The sequence below is a fragment of the Haemorhous mexicanus genome, chromosome 1, assembly GCF_027477595.1.
Source record: "Haemorhous mexicanus isolate bHaeMex1 chromosome 1, bHaeMex1.pri, whole genome shotgun sequence".
Lineage (NCBI taxonomy): Eukaryota > Metazoa > Chordata > Aves > Passeriformes > Fringillidae > Haemorhous > Haemorhous mexicanus.
In genome coordinates, this window is record NC_082341.1 from 101104008 (window position 1) to 101123620 (window position 19613).

The 19613-nt window shown below is 36.7% G+C and overlaps 1 protein-coding gene across 1 annotated transcript in view; it reads left to right on the plus strand.

The window, feature by feature from the left end:
• Positions 1-19613, plus strand: part of NETO1 (neuropilin and tolloid like 1) — a 61106-nt gene that overhangs the window by 31761 nt on the left and 9732 nt on the right. Inside the window, exons 5-7 of the mRNA XM_059853103.1 lie at positions 1796-1837; positions 1952-2079; positions 13495-13723. Coding sequence (XP_059709086.1) covers positions 1796-1837; positions 1952-2079; positions 13495-13723 — 399 coding nt within the window. The remainder of the gene's footprint in view (positions 1-1795; positions 1838-1951; positions 2080-13494; positions 13724-19613) is intronic.

The window sequence follows — 19613 nt, forward strand, 5'->3', positions numbered from 1 at the left end:
AACTGAGCAGGTCTACCATATTTCTAGAATGTTAACAGATTGTGCATTTCTGTATGCATTCTTCCAATGCTACTGTATTGTTAAATGAGAAGATACTTTCAGAGCTGTTTCGTGGGTCAAATTCTGTGGTCTAGGTTGTACTTCAGCCTGGATTCTTGCTACTGACATTGCTTTATATGAAAACTCTCATATGGGGAAAATTCTGGCAAGACAGTTTTTGCTTTCTTTCCTCCTATGTACTTTACTAATGTGGTGGAGTGTTTGTAGCTAATCAGAGTAATCCTAGCAAACTCAGTAAAAGGAAGAAATGCAATAGTTACATGAGATACCGGCATGGTAATTCAAACCATAAGTAAAAGCAGATTTCCTTTCCTTTCTCACCTTCAGACCTAGATATCAGCATCCCAAGTACATTAGCTGAAATATTTGATTACCTTTAGTGTTTTTGGTAATCATATCTATCCACTGATCTACAAAAATGTGCAACAATTCATAGTAATTGCCTACTCAGCTATATTGGCAGTCCTGTAAGTTCATGAGTATTTACTCATGATTTGTGTTGTGCAACTGTAAAAGAAGTTTGGGAAGAACAGCAGCCTGGTTATAGATGGGTAATATAAGAAGTGATCTTACAACTCCAGTTTTTGAAGTCAACACATTCTGACTGTTTAGATTAAAATGGCTGATCTTGCTTATGCAGCACTAGACTACTTTGTCATATTATCTGGTTATGATTCTTAATGTTGCTAATTGACTAAGGCTGGAGGGAAAGAGCAGATTTTGTAGCTTGGTTGTGAGTTTAATTTTTTTCATTTGATACATCTTCTTCCAAAGCTTCTCTTCTTCAATTTTTTTATTGATAGGTCTTTCTCCACTGACCCAATTCTGAAACAAGATCAGTTTCATGTGTAAATGAGAAAAACAGTGCACAACATTCATTTTAGGTTGAAAAGCAGTGCAAGTGATAAAAATTGCCCAGACAAGACCAGTCTAATCTAAAAAAATCCCTTTTTTATTGCCTTAGCCTCCCATATTTCTGGTTTTGGGCAGTATCTTCAATATGAGCCAAATTTTGTGAAATGATGATTTGTATATGGATGGTTGTCTATTGAAGCACAGGTCTAAGACCAACTCATTTTATCTCTGTATTACGCCTGACTATGAAGGCATGATACAAGCCCTCTCAGATAGTAAACACTATCATGTTTATCTGATGGAAAATGGCACACATATTAGACTGATTACCTTGTTTGTACAATGACTGCTAATGGTAATTCTGATGGTATTTTTTTCCAGTAAGACCAAAAGGGTGCTTCTGACAAAGAAAGTGTCTCCTTTTGGTTGGTAGGGATAGCAGAGTATTCATAAACACAGAATTAAGATTGGATTTCTCTAGTTAAGTTGAGTATTATTCTTCAAAATGCAAAAAAGGCAAAAAGATTCTGAATGGATCTGTAAATATATCTTCTTTCACTACGCTGATGTATTAAAATGTCATGTGTTTAGCTATGTGATGTTCTCACTTGCTAATGAATGCAGAAATATTTTTGTACCCTTCTGAAAGAGAGAGACAGAGAAAAGCAGGATTTCATAACAGAAAAAAATAACTTGGTATGATGGTATCAATAATTTCTGCATTAATAATTATTGTGTTGCCATAGTTTTGAAACAGTTCCCATTTCCAATAAGTATATGTATAATTATATAACTAAAGTGCATTATAAAATTTGAACACATTAGCATAATATCCTAGATATTGAACAAAACTAATTTTGTCTTTCTCTATATTTTTAAGATCCAGATTTTAAGGACCTAGGCGTTTTGAAGCCATTGCCAGGTTGGTATGTTGTTTTGGGGGTTTTTTTCTAACTTGGAGGCCTTTATACTCTGCTGTAGAAAACATTTTTGTTTGCTGTTCAGGTTTCATTTTTTCTGGTGTTTTGTTATTCAGTTTGTGAGTTTGAGATGGGAGGACCTGAAGGAATTGTGGAATCTGTACAAATTGTTAAAGAAGGAAAAGCTTCTGAAACTGAAGCAGTAGACTGTAAATGGTACATCCGAGCACCACCCCGATCCAAGGTCAGTCCTTCATCCACTTGCTGATTTGCCATTTAATTTAAGAAATTGCCTTTTCTAATATATTGCGCATTTCTTAGTACAGTCATATCTTGTTTAATAACTTTACAGCTTGAACTGTAAACTATTTTTTTCCTTCTGATGTGGAAGGGTAATTTGTCATCTTAGCCACAATAACCACCTTTCTTCATAAATGATGATTTGGGCAATACTAATGTGTTTTTTGTGCCATAAGTAATTTTCTTAAATTCATCTTTAATTTTGCTAGTATTTTTAAAGAATCAATGTGTGTTTTAAAGTGGGAAGTAATCTTATAATTTAATATTCAACATATTTCAAATACCTTACATTGAGACAACTAAAGGGGCACTGCTGGCTCCCTGATGTCATCATTGTTTCTCATCTGGGAACTATGAAAATGGACCTAAAGTAAATTAATGTTCCTCCATATTAAGCCTTTAATTCCTTTGGTTTAGAGACATAGACAAAAAGAGTGTTCTCATTTCTTTTCCTCCACAGTCAGCAAGCCAGGGCTTTGTAAGAAACATGAGAGGGCTGCAATGAATTCAAAAATACTTTTCTTGGATTCCCCTTGATTTTCTCTCTTATCCATAACTTATCAGTTATGATATGCATTGATTGTTGCTGGTTACACTACTACTTCTCCCCTCTTTGCAACAGGAACAGCTTTATGCCTCCCACCTACTTGCATTCACTGTGTAAAAGACACCCCACAGTATACTTTTTCTAGCTGTCTTTTATTGGACAGGAAAGGTTTTAGAAAGTAGCATTTATATATGCACTACTCTCTGCTGCCTTTAAACTGATAAGGGCTTTTTTTGTATAACCTCAGTGAGGAGACTGTACTGAATATGTAATTGTTTCATCATCAGAATGACACATGGATGAATGTTAAAGGGTTCTCTTCAGGAAAGGTTTTCAGAAGAAAAAAATCATTAGTATCAGCATTTTTCTATTGGGAAAGTATAGGAAAAGGGTTGGCTCATAAAGACTACAGATAAATGATTTCCAGAATATACTTTCATCTTATAAAATTATATTTTTTTTTTACTTTTGGATAAAATTAATGTTGATAGAGGTTTTCAATTTAGTAGATGAGCTTCCCATTTTGCTGCATCAAGTAGTGATATGAAATGATTGGACTGATGAATGATTATTCCATGTGTTATAGGCAGTTTATATTCATTCAGCTCAAATCCCAGTATCGATGCAAACTTCAAGAAGAACAGATGGAGGGCAGCCCTGCCAATAAGGTTTTGGGGATTCTGGTGGATAAGAGGCTGAATATACCCCAGAAATGTGCACATTCAGCCCAGAAAGCCAATTGTGTCCTGGGCTGCATCAGAAGCAGCGTGGCCAGCAGGGTGAGGGAGGAGATTCTGTCACTCTGCTCTGCTCTGCTTTGGTGAGACCCCACCTGCAGTGCTGCATCCAGCTCTGGGGTCCTCAGCACAGAAAAGGCATTGATCTCTTGGCCAATGCCTCTGGAGGACAGCCACAAAAATAGTGAGAGGAATGGAGAACCTGTCCAGTGAGGAAAGGCTAAGAGATGAAAGTTTGTTCTGTCCAGAGAAGAGAAGACTCAGGGAAGACCTTATAGCAGCCTTCCAGTACTAAGGGGGAGCCTGTAAGGAAAAAGGGGACAAGTATTTAATCAGTTCTGGTAAGACAGAGTGCTTTAACCTAGAAGAGGGGAGATTTGGACTAGATATGAGGAAGATATTTTTACAATAAGGGTTATGAAATGCTGGATCAGGTTGCTGAGAGAGCTGGTCAATGACCATCCCTGGAAACATTCCAGGCCAGGTTGGATGGGGATCTGAGCAACTGGATTTAGTTGAAGACATCCTTGCTTATGACAGGGAAGTTGGACCAGTTGACCTTTATACATCCTTTCAAATTTAAACTATTCTATGATGTATTTAGGTATTAGTAGAAGGAAAGCAGACAAACACAGAATTGTTAGAATTGGCACAGTTAATTAAGCCAATAGCATTTCCCTATAGTCTAAATTCAAGTTTATGGTTGATGATATAATGTAATTGTGATATTCTTACTTGGTCTGACTCTGAAGTTCTATATGATTCAAAGCCCTGCTAAAAATCACAACTTTACCTACCTGTAGTATTTATCCATACTTCATTTCTGATGTAAAACTCCAAACTAGGTATTTATGTAACTGAAAATACATTGTCTATCAGAAGAATACTAAACTACTACTCTTAGTAGAGGGCTAAAAATTAAAGTTCATAATTTCTTCATAAACTTCCATATCTGCATTTAGTTGTGTTGCATTCCAAGAAAGGTATCCTAGCTGAAGGGCACCTGGAATGGAGGGCAACAAGAAAGTTTTAGCAAAATGAAGTAATACTGAATGTTATTTAATGTCATCTAGAAAATTGTGTGAAGGAGAGTAATACAATGCAATAACACAAGGAAAAAGAGATGCTGTGATGCCAATATCTGTATGATAACTCAGGGTCCCACACTCTGGAAGAAAGTTTCATGTTAAATACGAAGGAAGAAAAGTTGAACATCAAGGAGGGCTGATTGGTTCAGCTGGCATTGTTAGTGGTCTGAAAGTGCAGGTTAGATAACAACCTGTGAAAAATGAGAGAAACATTAATAATCCTACCTTTAGGCAGAGGGCTGGACTGGGTCATCTCTTGATAGATCCTGCTGTTCCCATCTTACAGAATTACCTTCTTGGAGAGATTGAGCAATATAAAGGTATATAAATCAGTATTGCCTAACGTGGAGTTGAAAGGCTTCACAGTAAGCTAGGAAAAAAAAAGATTTTTCAAGATTTTTGGGGGGTAGGTCCAATTTAGAATTTGAACTTAGCGTGGTTTTTCAAACAGATATATTTATGTACACACAGACAAGCATGTACATGCATAGATGCACACACTATTCATCACACTGGGACAAGCTGAAAAATATACAGCTATTAGGGAAGGAGGAACAAGTGGATATATTTTTAAGAACTTTGTATGAAGTAAGGTTTATGATAAGATTGTTTATGGGTCTGATTCAATTGAATTGGAACCTACTGTCGATTTTTTACAGTCAGCTTCCTTTGTCCCTATCTAACCTTGAATTAATGACGTATTCAGTACAGTTACTTAATGACATCATTTTAATTTATGTCAGTTTGCGCCTATGAAAACAAGCTCTCTTGCTAAGAACAGTGAGAACTACGCAGACATCTTTAAATCCACATGTTCCTGTACCCTGGGCTGCACAATTTGTTACTGGGAATTATGCCTAAAAGGCAAGAGTTTCTCAGAGAGAATTTGTGTTGGATTTTTTCATTTTTAGTTTCTTAATTAAACTGTGCCAGAATGTGAGTTGCTTGCAATTTCATTTGGCGTAAGCTCATCCAGTCTAAACTGTCTGCAGAAGCAAGATGCAAGTCCTTCCCTTGGTTTCCAATTCCAGATTCCAGCCAAGTCTGAGCTCAATATATGAGCAATGAGATCAGCCAGGAAGTGTGTACTTGAGGTCTCTAAGCCTAAGCGCCAAACTGGCAGTCTGGGTCAAATGCTTCTATCCTCAGTGCTCAGGAACGGGACAGAGAGCAGAAAATTTGTTGCACACACTTAAAATAGAGACATCATTGATTACCTTATATCACACATGCACACACACACCCTGACACAGACACACACACAGAGAAAAATAAATCAGAAATGCATGCAGAAACCAAACATTCTCCAAGTGCAGAAGGCAGTCTGAACACAACTTATATGCAGAGCTAGAGTCTTAGATAGTGAAAGTGACAAGTTGTAAAGTCTGTGTTTTTTGTAATCATTCAAAGTCAGCTCCTGCTGAGTAAGATAGCTGTGAGTTTTGAGTGGAATAACGCTAAGGTTCTGCACTTTGTGTAGAATGTGACCACAATTAGTATTCAGAACAAGAATGGAAAATTAAGAAGAGAGCTGCTGACTGAAAGTGCTAACCCATCCAGAACAATAAAGTTCTGGAGGGATTTCCTGATCTGAAAATTCTTCAGTGTAGAACAAAGCCCAAAGAAGGAAGCTCATTGCACAGTGATTTGGAAAATTTCTGGGACGTCATTCACTGCAAACGGTGGATATGCAAAGATTTTATATTTAGGAGTAGAAAATAAGAAAATAATAGAATTATAGTTTTCTTACTTTCTGTTAGGGGTGAAGTATTGAAGGATAATATCACCAAGTGTTTTTCTATGTTGGATGGGTCAGCATAGTTTGACGAAACCCCTAGGAAGACAGAACCATGTTTGTCCTCTCTTTGATGGGCAACTTCCCCAGCAAGGTACCTTTGTGTCATGTTTGTTTTTTGAGTGGCCCGGTAGCAAAAAATAACACAGCTGAACTTGCTAGTAAGAGTAATAAAATATTTACAAATATGATATTCTTTTGTTGGGAAAAAAACAGTAAGCAGTACTATTAGAAACACCATTTATTATCAGACACTCTGGGCACCTCAGTAAACAGCATCAAAACAGGACTTAATTTGAATGTAATCCAGTGGAAATAATCTATTCTGGAGGAATAAGCAATAACTACATTTAGGCTGAACAAGTAGTGGGAGTAGCCTCTTTATTTGCACCATGAGAAATAAAATAATGTTATAAGGTAGTTAGGCAAAGTGATGTCTAATTCTCTCGCCCAGCCTGAACAGGATATTTGACAAAGGTTATAGCATGCACGACTTGACACAAGAGATTAAGGAAACCCAAAGTGTCAATTAATGATTGTCTAGATTTGACACATCATGGCAGCATCCTTAACCCTGAGCTGCTGGGGAGTGGTGCCATTTGTTTCAAGCAGAGCCACTGGGGAGCAGTGGGAAGGGGATACACAGCACATGGGAGGGGTCAGGATGAGGGAGGCTGCAGTGCCAGGACATGACTAATGAGACTGGGACAGGCCTGGCCATGGTGGCTGGGCTTGCCCAGGCAGTGGGGCTGGCCCAGGCACAAGCTGGCCAGCAGCTTGTCAGGGCTGGGGTGATGAGGAATGAGGCTGGGAGTGGGGCAGTGGGACCCAGTGTGACTGAGACCCTTACTGAGGGTTTGCACTGCTGCTAGGCATGCTCCTGACCAAATGGAGGGATGGCTCTTTGGTTCCAGGTGCCTGCCTTCATAGGGACTGTAGTCTGGAGAGAGACTGGGCTGTTGTACGTGCATTTCCTAGACAGTCAGGAGGAAACATGAGGTGAAGAAAATTGCAGAGCTGCAAGTGAGTCTCTTTGAACTGATCTGACTGAACCAAAACATTTTCTGCTCTCTCATGTGAAGTGGAAATTTGTGCTCTTGGATGAGGCTTGTAAGAAAAGCAGTTTAAGCAGTTGGCACTGGGAGACTAAGATACACTAATTTTTGGAGGCTTCTTAATCAGTTGTAGAAGAGAAGCTTTAAGTAGTGCAGTAAAACTTAATAGGAGCCATTTGAGTGGTGATTCTTGAAATGTTAGAGAAAAATAAAATTTAAAGGCTGAATAACTTAACAGCCAGAAAAACTTTTGCAAGCTTCAGATGATCTCCTTCTTTGAAGAAGCTCTGAAGCTTACTAACATACAGATAATGCAAAAAATATTATTAATTAAAAAAATACCACATCATACGGTGAGTACAAGGTGAACAAATTATGTTTAAACAAGTAGAAAATATTATCTACATTAAACTAATAAAATTCCTTATGTGAAATAGTTTTCTGAGATGAGGGTGCAAGACAAGTACATTTTTGGAATCATGTATTTAGAATCTTTTCTATGAAGGCATGTCAATGCACATGTCAGAGTAACACTGTCAAAAACCCCACTTTTAAGTTACCATGAATCTATTCAATTCAGGTATAGGCATATAATGAACCTCAGCATCCTGAAACCAAATAGCTATTAAGAAATGTAATTTTAAAAACTATTAAAGAAAGTAATAAAATGTCTGTCAAAGAGAACAGAAGAATCAGGATTTGATTTCCAGTTTTCAGTGTTAAAAAGCAGAATAGTACCAAGGAGTTGTAAATATTGCTCACTGGTGAGCATTTTTGGAATGCAAAATAAAAAAAAAATGAGGATGACTTGACAGAGTAAGTGTCAACTATTGGATAGTCACAGAAGTTTGAAGAAACAAATGGGACAAAGCAAAGAAATCCAAAGAGCTTTTCCTGTGTAGAAAATGGTGTTCTGATATGTGAGCCTTGGCTGTGAATCACAGTATCTTAGAAGTACCATATATAATTGTCATCTTTGACAGTCAGTATTCTCCTAGCATCAGAACAGAAGAAAATATGAGGTATGGAGCCCTCTGTTTGCACAACATGGTCTCAGACTAGTAACAGAAGGACCAAAAATGTAGAATAATCCCCCAAAATAGCAAACAAAAATGCAACAGATCATGTATTATTAACACTTTTGCATTGAAGTAATACTGATTGGAAAAAAAAAAAATAGCATCCAAGGAAGAGGACAGACCATTTCAGATGAAAAATTCAAGCCTCATTGGTAACATGCTTTTAGGCTGGAGTACTTGGTGTCTGGTTGTCTTGAAGGAGTTCAATCAGTGTTGCACAATCTGCTTTAAAGAAACTGGGTTTCTCAGGCCTAAATACTGGAGGTATCATCTTGAAAGTACTTTGTTAATCACACAGAGCTGAAAAAGATGCAGAATAAAGCAGGTGCTGTAACTGATCACTGGGCAATGGGACAATTTAACCCAATCTTGTGCTTACAAGTGAACAGACCAAACCCAGAAGGAGAGTATGTAAAACCTGGACATTATGCTTGGATGAAGAGGAAGTTTTTCTCTTATGTTTAAATTACTTTTGGCAGCTGAACAATGGCTTTTTGTTTGGTTTGGTTTAAGGCGACTGAGTGTCTCTGCAGATGTATTAAGTCTGATATGCTGGGATATGGTTTGAAGCTTTTCCTGACTGGTCTGATCAATCATGTTGTCATCCCTAACCTTCAGTGATTGATTAAAAAGCAGAACTCATCAGAAGAGATTCACTATGAGGAGATTATAATCTGACTATTTTACTGAGGTTATATATTATTCGTAGTTAACAATAATTTTGTGGGATTTTTCCTAGTACGTTCAGTCAGAGATTTTTGCTGTTTTCAAATTTAAATGAAAAGAAATAGCAAAAATTTCCCAGCATTTCATTTTCTGGTGATTATTTATGGTGGCCATACAAAACTTACAGGTGACAAAAGAGTTATTTGAAATATTATGTGACTGAATGTAATATGCCATAGTTGCAGTGAGACTTTATCAGTTTTGTTGCTAATGACATTGGCATTTGCAGTGACATCTCAAAACTCAGTTAATCTAATACTTGAGCAGCCCCCTCTCCTAAGTAATGTGGAGCTGATGACTTGACAGAAGTGTCTTATTTAAACTTTGCAACAAAAATGTAAAAGAAGAAGATATGGCAGTTATGCTTCTGCTTTCAAATAAGATGTTCTCTTCAGCAAGAATGCCTCGATTATACTAATATAATGTGTCAGTATCTATGGAAATGTTCATTCCTAAGCTCCTATTGGCATCAATGAAAAAATGCTTAATGAAGGCAGAGGTGGTGTTTGAGTCTGTGACCTCTGCTTTAGTTCGTTTTCTTTCAGGGGAACAAAGTTCCTTATCCACTGATGGTAGAAGTAACCATCAGTAGAAGTAAGGCTAAGATCTCTGTAAATGAAATAACCAGCAATATTGATAATTTTTTTCTCACTTTCTGATGCATTTGTTTCAGTGACATCCACATATCAGCAAAAGCAATGAGAATATTTCCACTGATTTCAAAAATCTATGTATAGGGAACATTTTGCGTTAAATATGAATTTGTCATATAATCAGTTTTATCCTTTCCCTGGGGAACTCAATTTATTATTAGTCATTTTCTTTTGCCAGTGTGGGTCTCACAGCCAGTGACAGGAACAATGGCAAATATATAGCAATGAAACCATACAAGTTGGCAGAGGCGTGCAGATGCAATTAAATTATTCCAGCTCTTTAAAATAAAATCTGATCCAACATCAGGTTGTCAGTTTGTGTAATCAGTTTCCAGATTTTAAAAATACACTGCAGTCTTAAGCCAAAAATCTGATACAAATAAATAGGTTGAAATATACCCCCTTACTTCAGGGTGTCTTGTACAAAGTCCTCAATATTTTATATAAAGTTCTGGGAGTACTCATCTCCAAAGACAATTACAAAAATGAAGCTCCAACTCACCTCAGAATATCAGTAGATTATTTTCTCTAGTTTATGAAACTTCATGGCTTTGGAGAGAGTGGCATCTTTCTTCTACAGGCTAGACATAGATTTCTAAGTCAAATATTTCTTTCTGGTGGTTCCTCTACCTGTCAGGTCTATATACATTATGGTGTGGGCTGAATTTCCCACACAGAGGAATGAACAGGTATGACTGACAGCAGAATTCAGGCTTGGGAAAAACTGAAGGTTTTGGCTTCTTCACTGGAAGACTCAAAACAAAATGCTGAGTTATTATTCTCTTGATTCCTTTTCAGTATTTATGACTGCTACTCTAAGAAATATTTTACTAATTTATAAGGCTGGTGTGCCTCCAGAAACTAAAGAATGTCAAATGATAAGCCCATAGAAATAAGATTTTGTCTGTACTGCTATATGAACAGTGGTTTTGAACAGATCAGGAATAATTGATGAGTGCTGGAAATTGCTGGGAGAGCTGATATTTTGTAACCGCAGTGAGGATTAGCACAGGTTTCTTGTAAGAATGAAAACTCTTAAAAATTACATCTCCATACTGAAATGAGATACCCTTTAAAAGAAATACATATGCTTGTGTATATGCACATGCACAAGCACATGTTCATATAAATGCATATATAAAGGCAGCAGGATAGAAATAGACAACAGGTAAAGAAGTACGCAAGGCCTTTCACCCAGTAGGTATAATTTTATTATTGTTCTGCCATCAGATTAATATAATCTTTTTCCTGGAGTAAATATGGGCTTTCCTGAAGAGGGGAATAGACAAAAATGTGGTGTGGCACATTGCACTATAACTTTGTGGTCTATCATATATATAAATGTATATGTATGTGTATGTGTATGTGTATATGTATATGTATATGTATATGTATATGTATATGTATATGTACAGCATTTAAATATAAATTGTGTACATGACAGGCATATGCAGACAGTAAAAGTAATGATTCATGACAAAGCCCTCTTCACATTGCAAGCCCTCTGTTCTTTGTGAACCATCCATCTGACACATTTCTCTTCCTGGGAAACAGTCACATTTATGCAATACTGCCTATAATCAGCTGCAGGAAAATTTCATTGCATTACCTATGACAAGGCTGGCAGGCAATGGTGCTTGTCTGAAGCAGAGTGCTTCAGTTAACTGAGAAAAGAAAAGCAAGGGGCACACTTGATTCCCTAAGTAAAGCAGAGATGTACTATGGATTGTCTCAGCAGCTTCCCAGGAGAGGCTGGGTGCCAGGGTTGCACAGTGACTGTTGCATTGCACCCTTCCTTGAGAGGGAGGATCTGGTGTCTGGACACAGAAGCAGCTCTCTGGTGTGTCCCAAATGTGGTCAGTTGCTGGGTGTTTGTATCATGGCTCTGCCTCTTCCCATATCCCACTCCCCCATGTGGGATCTTTCTCAGTCAGTACAATAGTGGGTATCATTTCACTGTTTTACTGAACAACCGGTAAATGAAGTGAGAAACACTATAAAAACCATACCTTGATATAAGATATATTCCATCTCAATATGTCTTTGTGCATTTCTGTTAGTTGTTCCATTTTGTAGAGACCAATGCAAGCACATTCCTTAATTTATGGTATGTAAACTCCAGGATACATGGTGAAAGCAAAGTACACTTATCAGCACTTTAATTGAAATATATTCCTCTGAACTCTTCTGAATTCTTCTGAATTTCTGATGGAAATGATGGAATATGACTAAGAGTTACTGTAACAATGACAGATTAAAAAAAAAAAGTGCCTTTGGTATGCCTAATTTCATTTGCTACTAAAAATTTTTCACTAATAATCTTTTCAGGGGGACACTCATACAAAGCATAACAAGAAATGAAAATATACAATAATACAATGCCTGAAAAGGCCCATTAAAAATCTGAGCTATTATTAAACTGCAGCAGACTGCTTGAGAGCACATAATTCTAAAACTGTAAGAGTTTGATTATATTAATGAGGTGAAATTATGAGGCTTGTTGCTACTAGGATATGCACTGCTTGTGAACTTTTTGCAAAAGCAGAGGAGGTTATAAAACATTTGTTCTATGCATATAAAAAATACCTGAAGTCAATAAAATTGTTTGGAAATAAGTATATTTGATGTCTAATACCGTGGGGTTTCTTTTTTTAGTAATTTTTTCAAGTGAAGGTGCATACAGCTCTATGCTGTGTATGCTTACTGCCTTTTTATACAATTTCTGCCCTAATTCACCTTTCTGTATCATTCTCCTGAAATCTCAGGAGTACCCTTGGCAGTTTGATTATGTATCATTCATCTATTGAAAATAGTACTTGCCTTCTCTGTGAATTGAATATTTGATGTTGCTTTTATAATCAATTGCTTTTAAAATTGGTGGTTTTCCCTGAAATCCATATACACTTGAATATCAAATTATAGTCTTTTATCCTCACCCCTGCTTCTTTTTAGGTAGATTTAAAGAGTTCTTTGCAAAGGGCAATATATCTTTTACATTGTGAGACTATTAACTTGCATGCAAGAGACATAGGTTTCTAGGAGCTTACACAAAATATGCTTGATTTCAAGCCAGTTAAATTATGAAAATCTATACCATAATGCTTTGTTTAAAAGAGCTGAGATGGTGGCCAGGTCCTTGTGGAAACATAAAAAGATTAATGATGGAGTTCTGTCTGTCTCTCAGATTCTCACTTCCTGAATCAGTGTTGCAGAAATGTATGAGATGACACATTGACTCTGGGGAGGGAGCAACAATGATTTGCCTTATTATTTCACATGTCAGTCATGTAATAGAGCAATATTGTGCCAAGAAGTAAAAGAAGAAATTTCTAGCTTATCTGTCCTTCAGCTTGAAGAACCATTGCTCATACTTCTGAAAAAAAAAGTATATATTTGCAAATTAGGACTTTACTGTGGGTAAGAACAAAGAAATATCTAGATCTTCTGAGACATTCTACTTGGAAGCAAGACAAAATACCAGGAAGTAGAAACAGTGCTCAGTTTGCATATTAATGACTTTCCGAGGAAGTGCCCTATGGATCACCAGCTCCAGAAAAATTATTTTGATGGAATTGTTGTGTACTCTTTCTCCTGCAATGTAGAGCAAAGTTGCTTCATGTTTTTTCAGTCATTCTCAAATGTCTGTACATATTGCCTTTATTGTTTGATTGATTTATAGATCTATTTACGATTTTTGGACTACGAGATGCAGAATTCCAATGAATGCAAAAGGAATTTTGTAGCAGTGTATGACGGAAGCAGCTCGGTGGAGGATTTGAAGGCAAAGTTTTGCAGCACAGTTGCAAATGATGTGATGCTGAGGACAGGCCTGGGTGTGATCCGCATGTGGGCAGACGAAGGCAGCCGGAACAGCCGATTCCAGATGCTCTTCACATCTTTCCAAGAACGTAAGACCCTAATCAATGCATCTTCCTTTCAGTTTGTTCAATGATACAAGTCCCAAAATCTGTTAATATTTTCTTCATGCAGAGCAGTCACTGAAATATATTGCCAAACAAGCTATATAAATATTCAACCAGTTTTGATTCCAAGCATTCGTAGTGAGCAATATTTTTTAATGCAGTAGACGGACCACAAGAATCAAAACCAACAAAAAAGGTACAAGTGGTCACATCCAGTCATAAAACTGTGACTTTTGTCTGATCTCCAAACTACATGAAAGTTTTTCCTTACACAACATGGAAAATAATAAAACTCTGAAAGTTTTTATCAAGTCAGATAATTTTCTCTGAATTTGATTTTTCAGATCTCATTATGATATGCATTTGAAGAATACCTTATGATTATTTTAGCACAGGTAGTGGGTGTGTGCGTATGGCAATGAACATATGTGTCAGATATTGTTAAGCAAAGAGTTTAGGGTTTTTTTGTAGCAACAAAAGCTTTCTAAAAACCTTTCATATTTTGTTTAATATTCTCTTTATGTGCCTTACTTATGTTTATATTTTTATATGAAATCTGGGCTCAGATAAGAAGCAATATAGCCTGTAAAAGAAACAAAATGTAGTTCTAGCCAGTTTAAGAAAAGAAACAATCAAACAAACCACAAAAATCCCTCAACAAAACCCAATAGCTCCATTCACTGAAAACTATTGACCCAGATAATCCTTCGAAAGACCTGTGAAAGACATCTATTTGTGTCCTTTGATAGGAATAATACATATTTGTCCTCTTGAGAAAGGTGCATTTATTTTCATGTACTGGTTCATGTTTATTTTTAATGTGTTTTTGGTTTGTGCATCATGTGTCTGACAGAAAGAAAGATTTCTTTGTGACTGTCAGTGGTTGGAATGAAGGTTCAACCCACCAAACACTTTCTTCATCTGTATTCTGTGTGTGTGTACCCTGCAATGAGGCAACGAGTCTCTGTTGAGAACAGCCTCCGTAATTCCTTAATTATGTCTCTGATTAAAAAATTTCTGACACTTTACATGCCTGAAACTGCATGCACTGCTGTACTCTCACATTAGCAGCTTTAGGGTGGATTATATTACTCTTGTCTGCAAATCAGGCTGGGGTTAAAAGACACTGAGCACCCTTGGTTGAGTTGCTACTGCCCTTTTCTCATTTCTGCAACTGGAGATGTCTTGAATATTCAAGATCTGATTCATTTTTTTCACAAGGCATCTTGATCTGTTACCTTAGAAACAACTGCATAGGCACCGGAGGTTCACAGCGTATAAAGAGCTGGAGAGTGAAGCATTATGATGACTAACTTGAAACGAAGGTTTGAATAAGTGTATGTTTGCAAAGCTCTCAAATTTTAAAGGATAATAAGGAAAAATGTGGCAGTTTTTTTCTCTTACAATATTCCTAATATATTTACCTGACATGCTACATCTTATAAGCTACTCCTTTCTTGTAAGCAGATGATAGTTTATACTAAAAAATATTCTGAGAAATTTAAAATACTAGCATAATGTTCTTTCTGTAAATTTGCTCTGAGGAGTCATTGCTCACTAAAAGCTGAAAATTTATTAAAGGCTAAATAATACTTTGAAATATGTCTACATTGCCTGCTCATAAAAAATAGAAAATGCATCTGTGATTTTAATGCTGGGAATTAACTTTAAAGATTTAAAAGTGAGGCAAATGGCATTTTCTGTGTCTTGTCAGTTGTCCCTAAGTGCTGCCCTATGCCACACACTGGTGCTGGCTGTCAGGAGCTGGCTAGAACAGATGTCAGAGAGACACACTCTGAGACACAGCTCATGGCATGTAAACTGCAACGTCTTTCAGCAGCGTGTGGGGATAATTAGATCATCTGCATGGAAGAGAAGGAATGTCAGACCTCATTCAGGGAGATGTGCATCAGGGAACAGACACCTGTGTGTCTATTCTGGGACAAAAAAAGAGGAAAAAGTTCTCTTTTGTTTATATAGAGCTGAGAAAGGAACAAAACAGAAGATTACAATTATGTTGCAGTAATGCCTGTGGTAAAGAGTGACAAAGTATTTTCTGTTCCTGTGGGAATGACCAGGAGGTGTTGTAATCTGTTGCTCCTATAGTTCCTCTCCTCAGTGAGGAGTTAGGCTGTTGAGACTGAGAGTTTTCCCTTACACATGGCTCTGTGTACTGGAAATGGTACTTGTAGAGACAGGCTACTAAGCCTGAGCCTTGTTTTCTTTCAGTGTAAGTCTATTAGGTGTTTATTCCAGTTGCAGACCCATTTCTTGGGGACTTGACATTTGTGCAGAACAGAGAAATCTTAAAGAGATTTCTTCTATGATTGTTTCTATATGTTTCAATCAGTGTCTTCCAAATCCATTTAAAATATGTATGCATTTTTTTGTTGGCATCTAAAGAGTGGTTTTATAAGTTCCCAAAACTCTCACAGTGATTCTTTCAGAGCAACAGTGCTATAAATATGTCTTCAGGAAAGGCATACAATGCATGAGGTTGTTAAATTTCCTGCACCAGAAAATCAGGAATGATTCTCATCATTGTCAAAATAGTAGTTGAGCTCTAAGTAACTCTTAATAACTGATTAATTCTTAATAGATGATAATTTATAGTGATGCTCTGATATTTCATTGTCAGCATAATTAAATATTCCAACTGTCATTTTGGGGTTTGACTCTTTGTGTCCTTACCTTTTTATTTTTTAAGATATCTTCTAACCATGATCATAATTTTGTGCATGGGATTCACTTTTACACTAGATTTTAAATATCCAACAAATTAATATAACAATCAGTAAAAGGTAAACACAAATCTGGTATAATCAGAAGGTGTCTGTTCATCTGGTAAGAAGACTTGAAAAATGAGTCTTTGTTTTCTCACCCACTGACTAAATGTTCATTTCATTTTCCATGATTGAAGAGTGATCTCCAGCCTGATTAATGACAGACATGCTACACCTACAGCTTCTTCAAAGAGCTGCTCCTCAGCAGACACACCAACGCTTTAGCCTAAAAGCAGATTTGTAGAACCAGGGCATATGGCATAAGAGAAAAACCCTCTGCATGCACAGGAGACAAGAAGTTCACTTCCTCACCTCTGACTGCTCTTTGGTAGCACAGCTTCCTTCTGTGCCCATAACCCTGCACCAGAAACCCCAGACCAAACAGACTTCATTCTTTCTCTTGTTGTCCCTTTGAGCTCAAAGTCTGTTTTTAGAGCCCTGTCACGTGCAACTTTCCTAATGAAGCACAAGTTCTGTCATTCTTATTTTATTTTTATGAACAAAACCTATATTTGGACGGAAGTCTAAGGCCATGCTTAGAAGAGTAGTGCCCAGCTTGATCAAGTAACAGCACTCAAATCCTTATTTACAGACTTGAAGAGGATCACCCAGAATGGGCAGTTCTTTAATGGGGAAGAGGGACTGCAGGTATGCAGCACTAGGGACTGTGTTTTTGTGGCAAAGCTAAGGGAAGCACTGAAAAAGGGAACAGCAAGCTGTTTAGTGCAACCTGTGAAGAAGCAGTTTCTCTTTGCAAGGACTTAGGCATGTAAACAGATTGCAGCTTTGCTGGTTTTGGTCTCTGCTTCCACACTAATATTTTCAAAAGAAACCACTGGGATTGCCTCGTTACTGGTGAGCACTCATCTGTGATTTTCTTCCCTTCTGTGCTATTTGCAGCTATCTCCAGTGAAAAACCCTCACTGGCTAAGCATCCCAGTGACTCTCTGACCCTGAACAAAATAATTCTTTGTGGTGCCCAGAGTGTATTAACAGAACACAGGCTGGAGCTCTGAGCACAGGCTCCTGACCTGCCATTCTCTGGTGAGTTTGTATATCAAAAAAACCCTGAACAAAACAACATGAAACCACATATAGGTGTTTTTGAAAGACTAGATTATTGATCTGTATATGATATTAACTACCCAAAAAAGTTACATTTATCTTTAACAGAGCTGCCTGAAGGTGACTGAGAAAGCATCACTATTAAGCCCATCTCATTTTCAAATTTCTAACAGCTGTATTTTACAAGCCTTTTTTTATTAGTGGCAAATAATATTCTTGTAGTGCACAGTGCTATAACAATCTTAATTTTATAATTTTAATAAAGCAAGTGAAATTGTCTCTCAATAAATATTTTTCCTTAAAGAGACTGATAGAAAACTTCTTCAGTTTCAAAGATGATTCAAGGAACATCTGAAAAATTTAAATTTTCCTTCTCTTATGGAGGAAAGTCTTATTTTTCATTAAAGAACAATGGGAAAATCCAAATGATCTGTGCCTAAAGAATTTGTGTGTGCAGAGCATGATGCAATGAGCTATCTTGAGGAGCGGAGGAGTAGGTGTGAAATTTCCAACAACTTCAGTGTAAAATGTTTCTCACATCTAACCATTGTTAAGATTTCAGTGTTTTCCCATTCACCCCTAGGAGGAAGCAAGACCTTTCAAAAATGTTATGACAAGAAAGGACGGGGAGAGAGGAGGGAGAGAGATAGGCTTAAAAATAACAAGTAGGGTAGGAAATTTGTCTAAGATTATCCCATCCTGGCCTGAAATCCCTGCCTTGTAACAGGCTCAAAGGGTAAATCCACACAGTTCAGTGAAGTGCAGCATAGACACCCAAGCTGGCTGGCTGAGCTAGTTCACACCCTGGAAGAAAAGGAGTTGCACTAACTGTGGATGGTGCTGAGAAATAGTGAGAATTACACTGCAGAAAGCACTGCACTGAAGAGGAGCAGCCAGGCTACACACCAGTTCCATAGCTGATCTGCTCTTAGCTCCATCTTGTAAAAATATTTTGGCCTGCCCATGACTGCAGTTGATATCCAGAATATCCTGCAATGCCCAGCAAAATGATTCTTAATGCACAGAGATAGTGTGTTTTGTTATTTATGTAATAATATCACAATGATTTAATAATTATTAATGGAATATTTAATTTCTATACTGATTTACAAATTCTGTAATTTTATAGCATAAACTGGAATGCTTTACCTGTGATGATTTATTTTGTTCTCTGAGTGAAACTAGGATAACTTTTTTAAAAATGTAAATTATGACTGCTCTTATTTCATGTAGCTTTGTAAGGATGGAATATGGAAGAACTATTACACTTTATGTTTCTCTGCCTTAGGGCTCTTCAGGATTACAATATTAGGGGTTTTTTAATAAACTAAAAAGTGTAGATTATGGGCGTATGCATTTCTAAAACCTTCCTATAGTAAGGAACTATAAGCTACTAGGTTGGTTCAATTTTTAAGAATTTTGAAAGCAGTAACCTTCAAACACCAAACAGAAGCTTTTTTGAATACTGTGCTGGAAACCTTCTGGAAATACAAATAATATAACAATCTCCTAATTTGTACTAGAAACGGAACATATTTACATTCTTGGTAACATAAAGAGGCTTGTTACGGTTACAGCTGGGGTCTTTAAGCCTTGGTTTCCTATATCTGAAAGAGGCTGGGATAGCATGTCTATTCCTGTTAACATGCTTATATATCTTCTAGGATGAGAGCACCATCTTGTGTTCAGTGTAAATAGCTGTTGTAAAGCAGGAAATGTTGCATTATAATGAATTCAAGAAATATAAAATTTGTTTGAATATTATGATACAAGGTATTCTTACACATAGCACTCACAGCCATCAAAAGAAAATATTTTCATTAAAAATAATGCAGAATGAAAATGTTTGGTATTTTTAATAGCATATATAGGATTTTATAAAAAATATTATTTTATATAAAAATAATTATTGGTTCAATTACAAACTAGAAAAAGAACCTTTCATAAAAATTTTCTTTAGTTAGTGATTAAGTGTAGAATATAGCATTTTTTTGCTATAAAAATCATAAAAATCAAAGAATTTATTA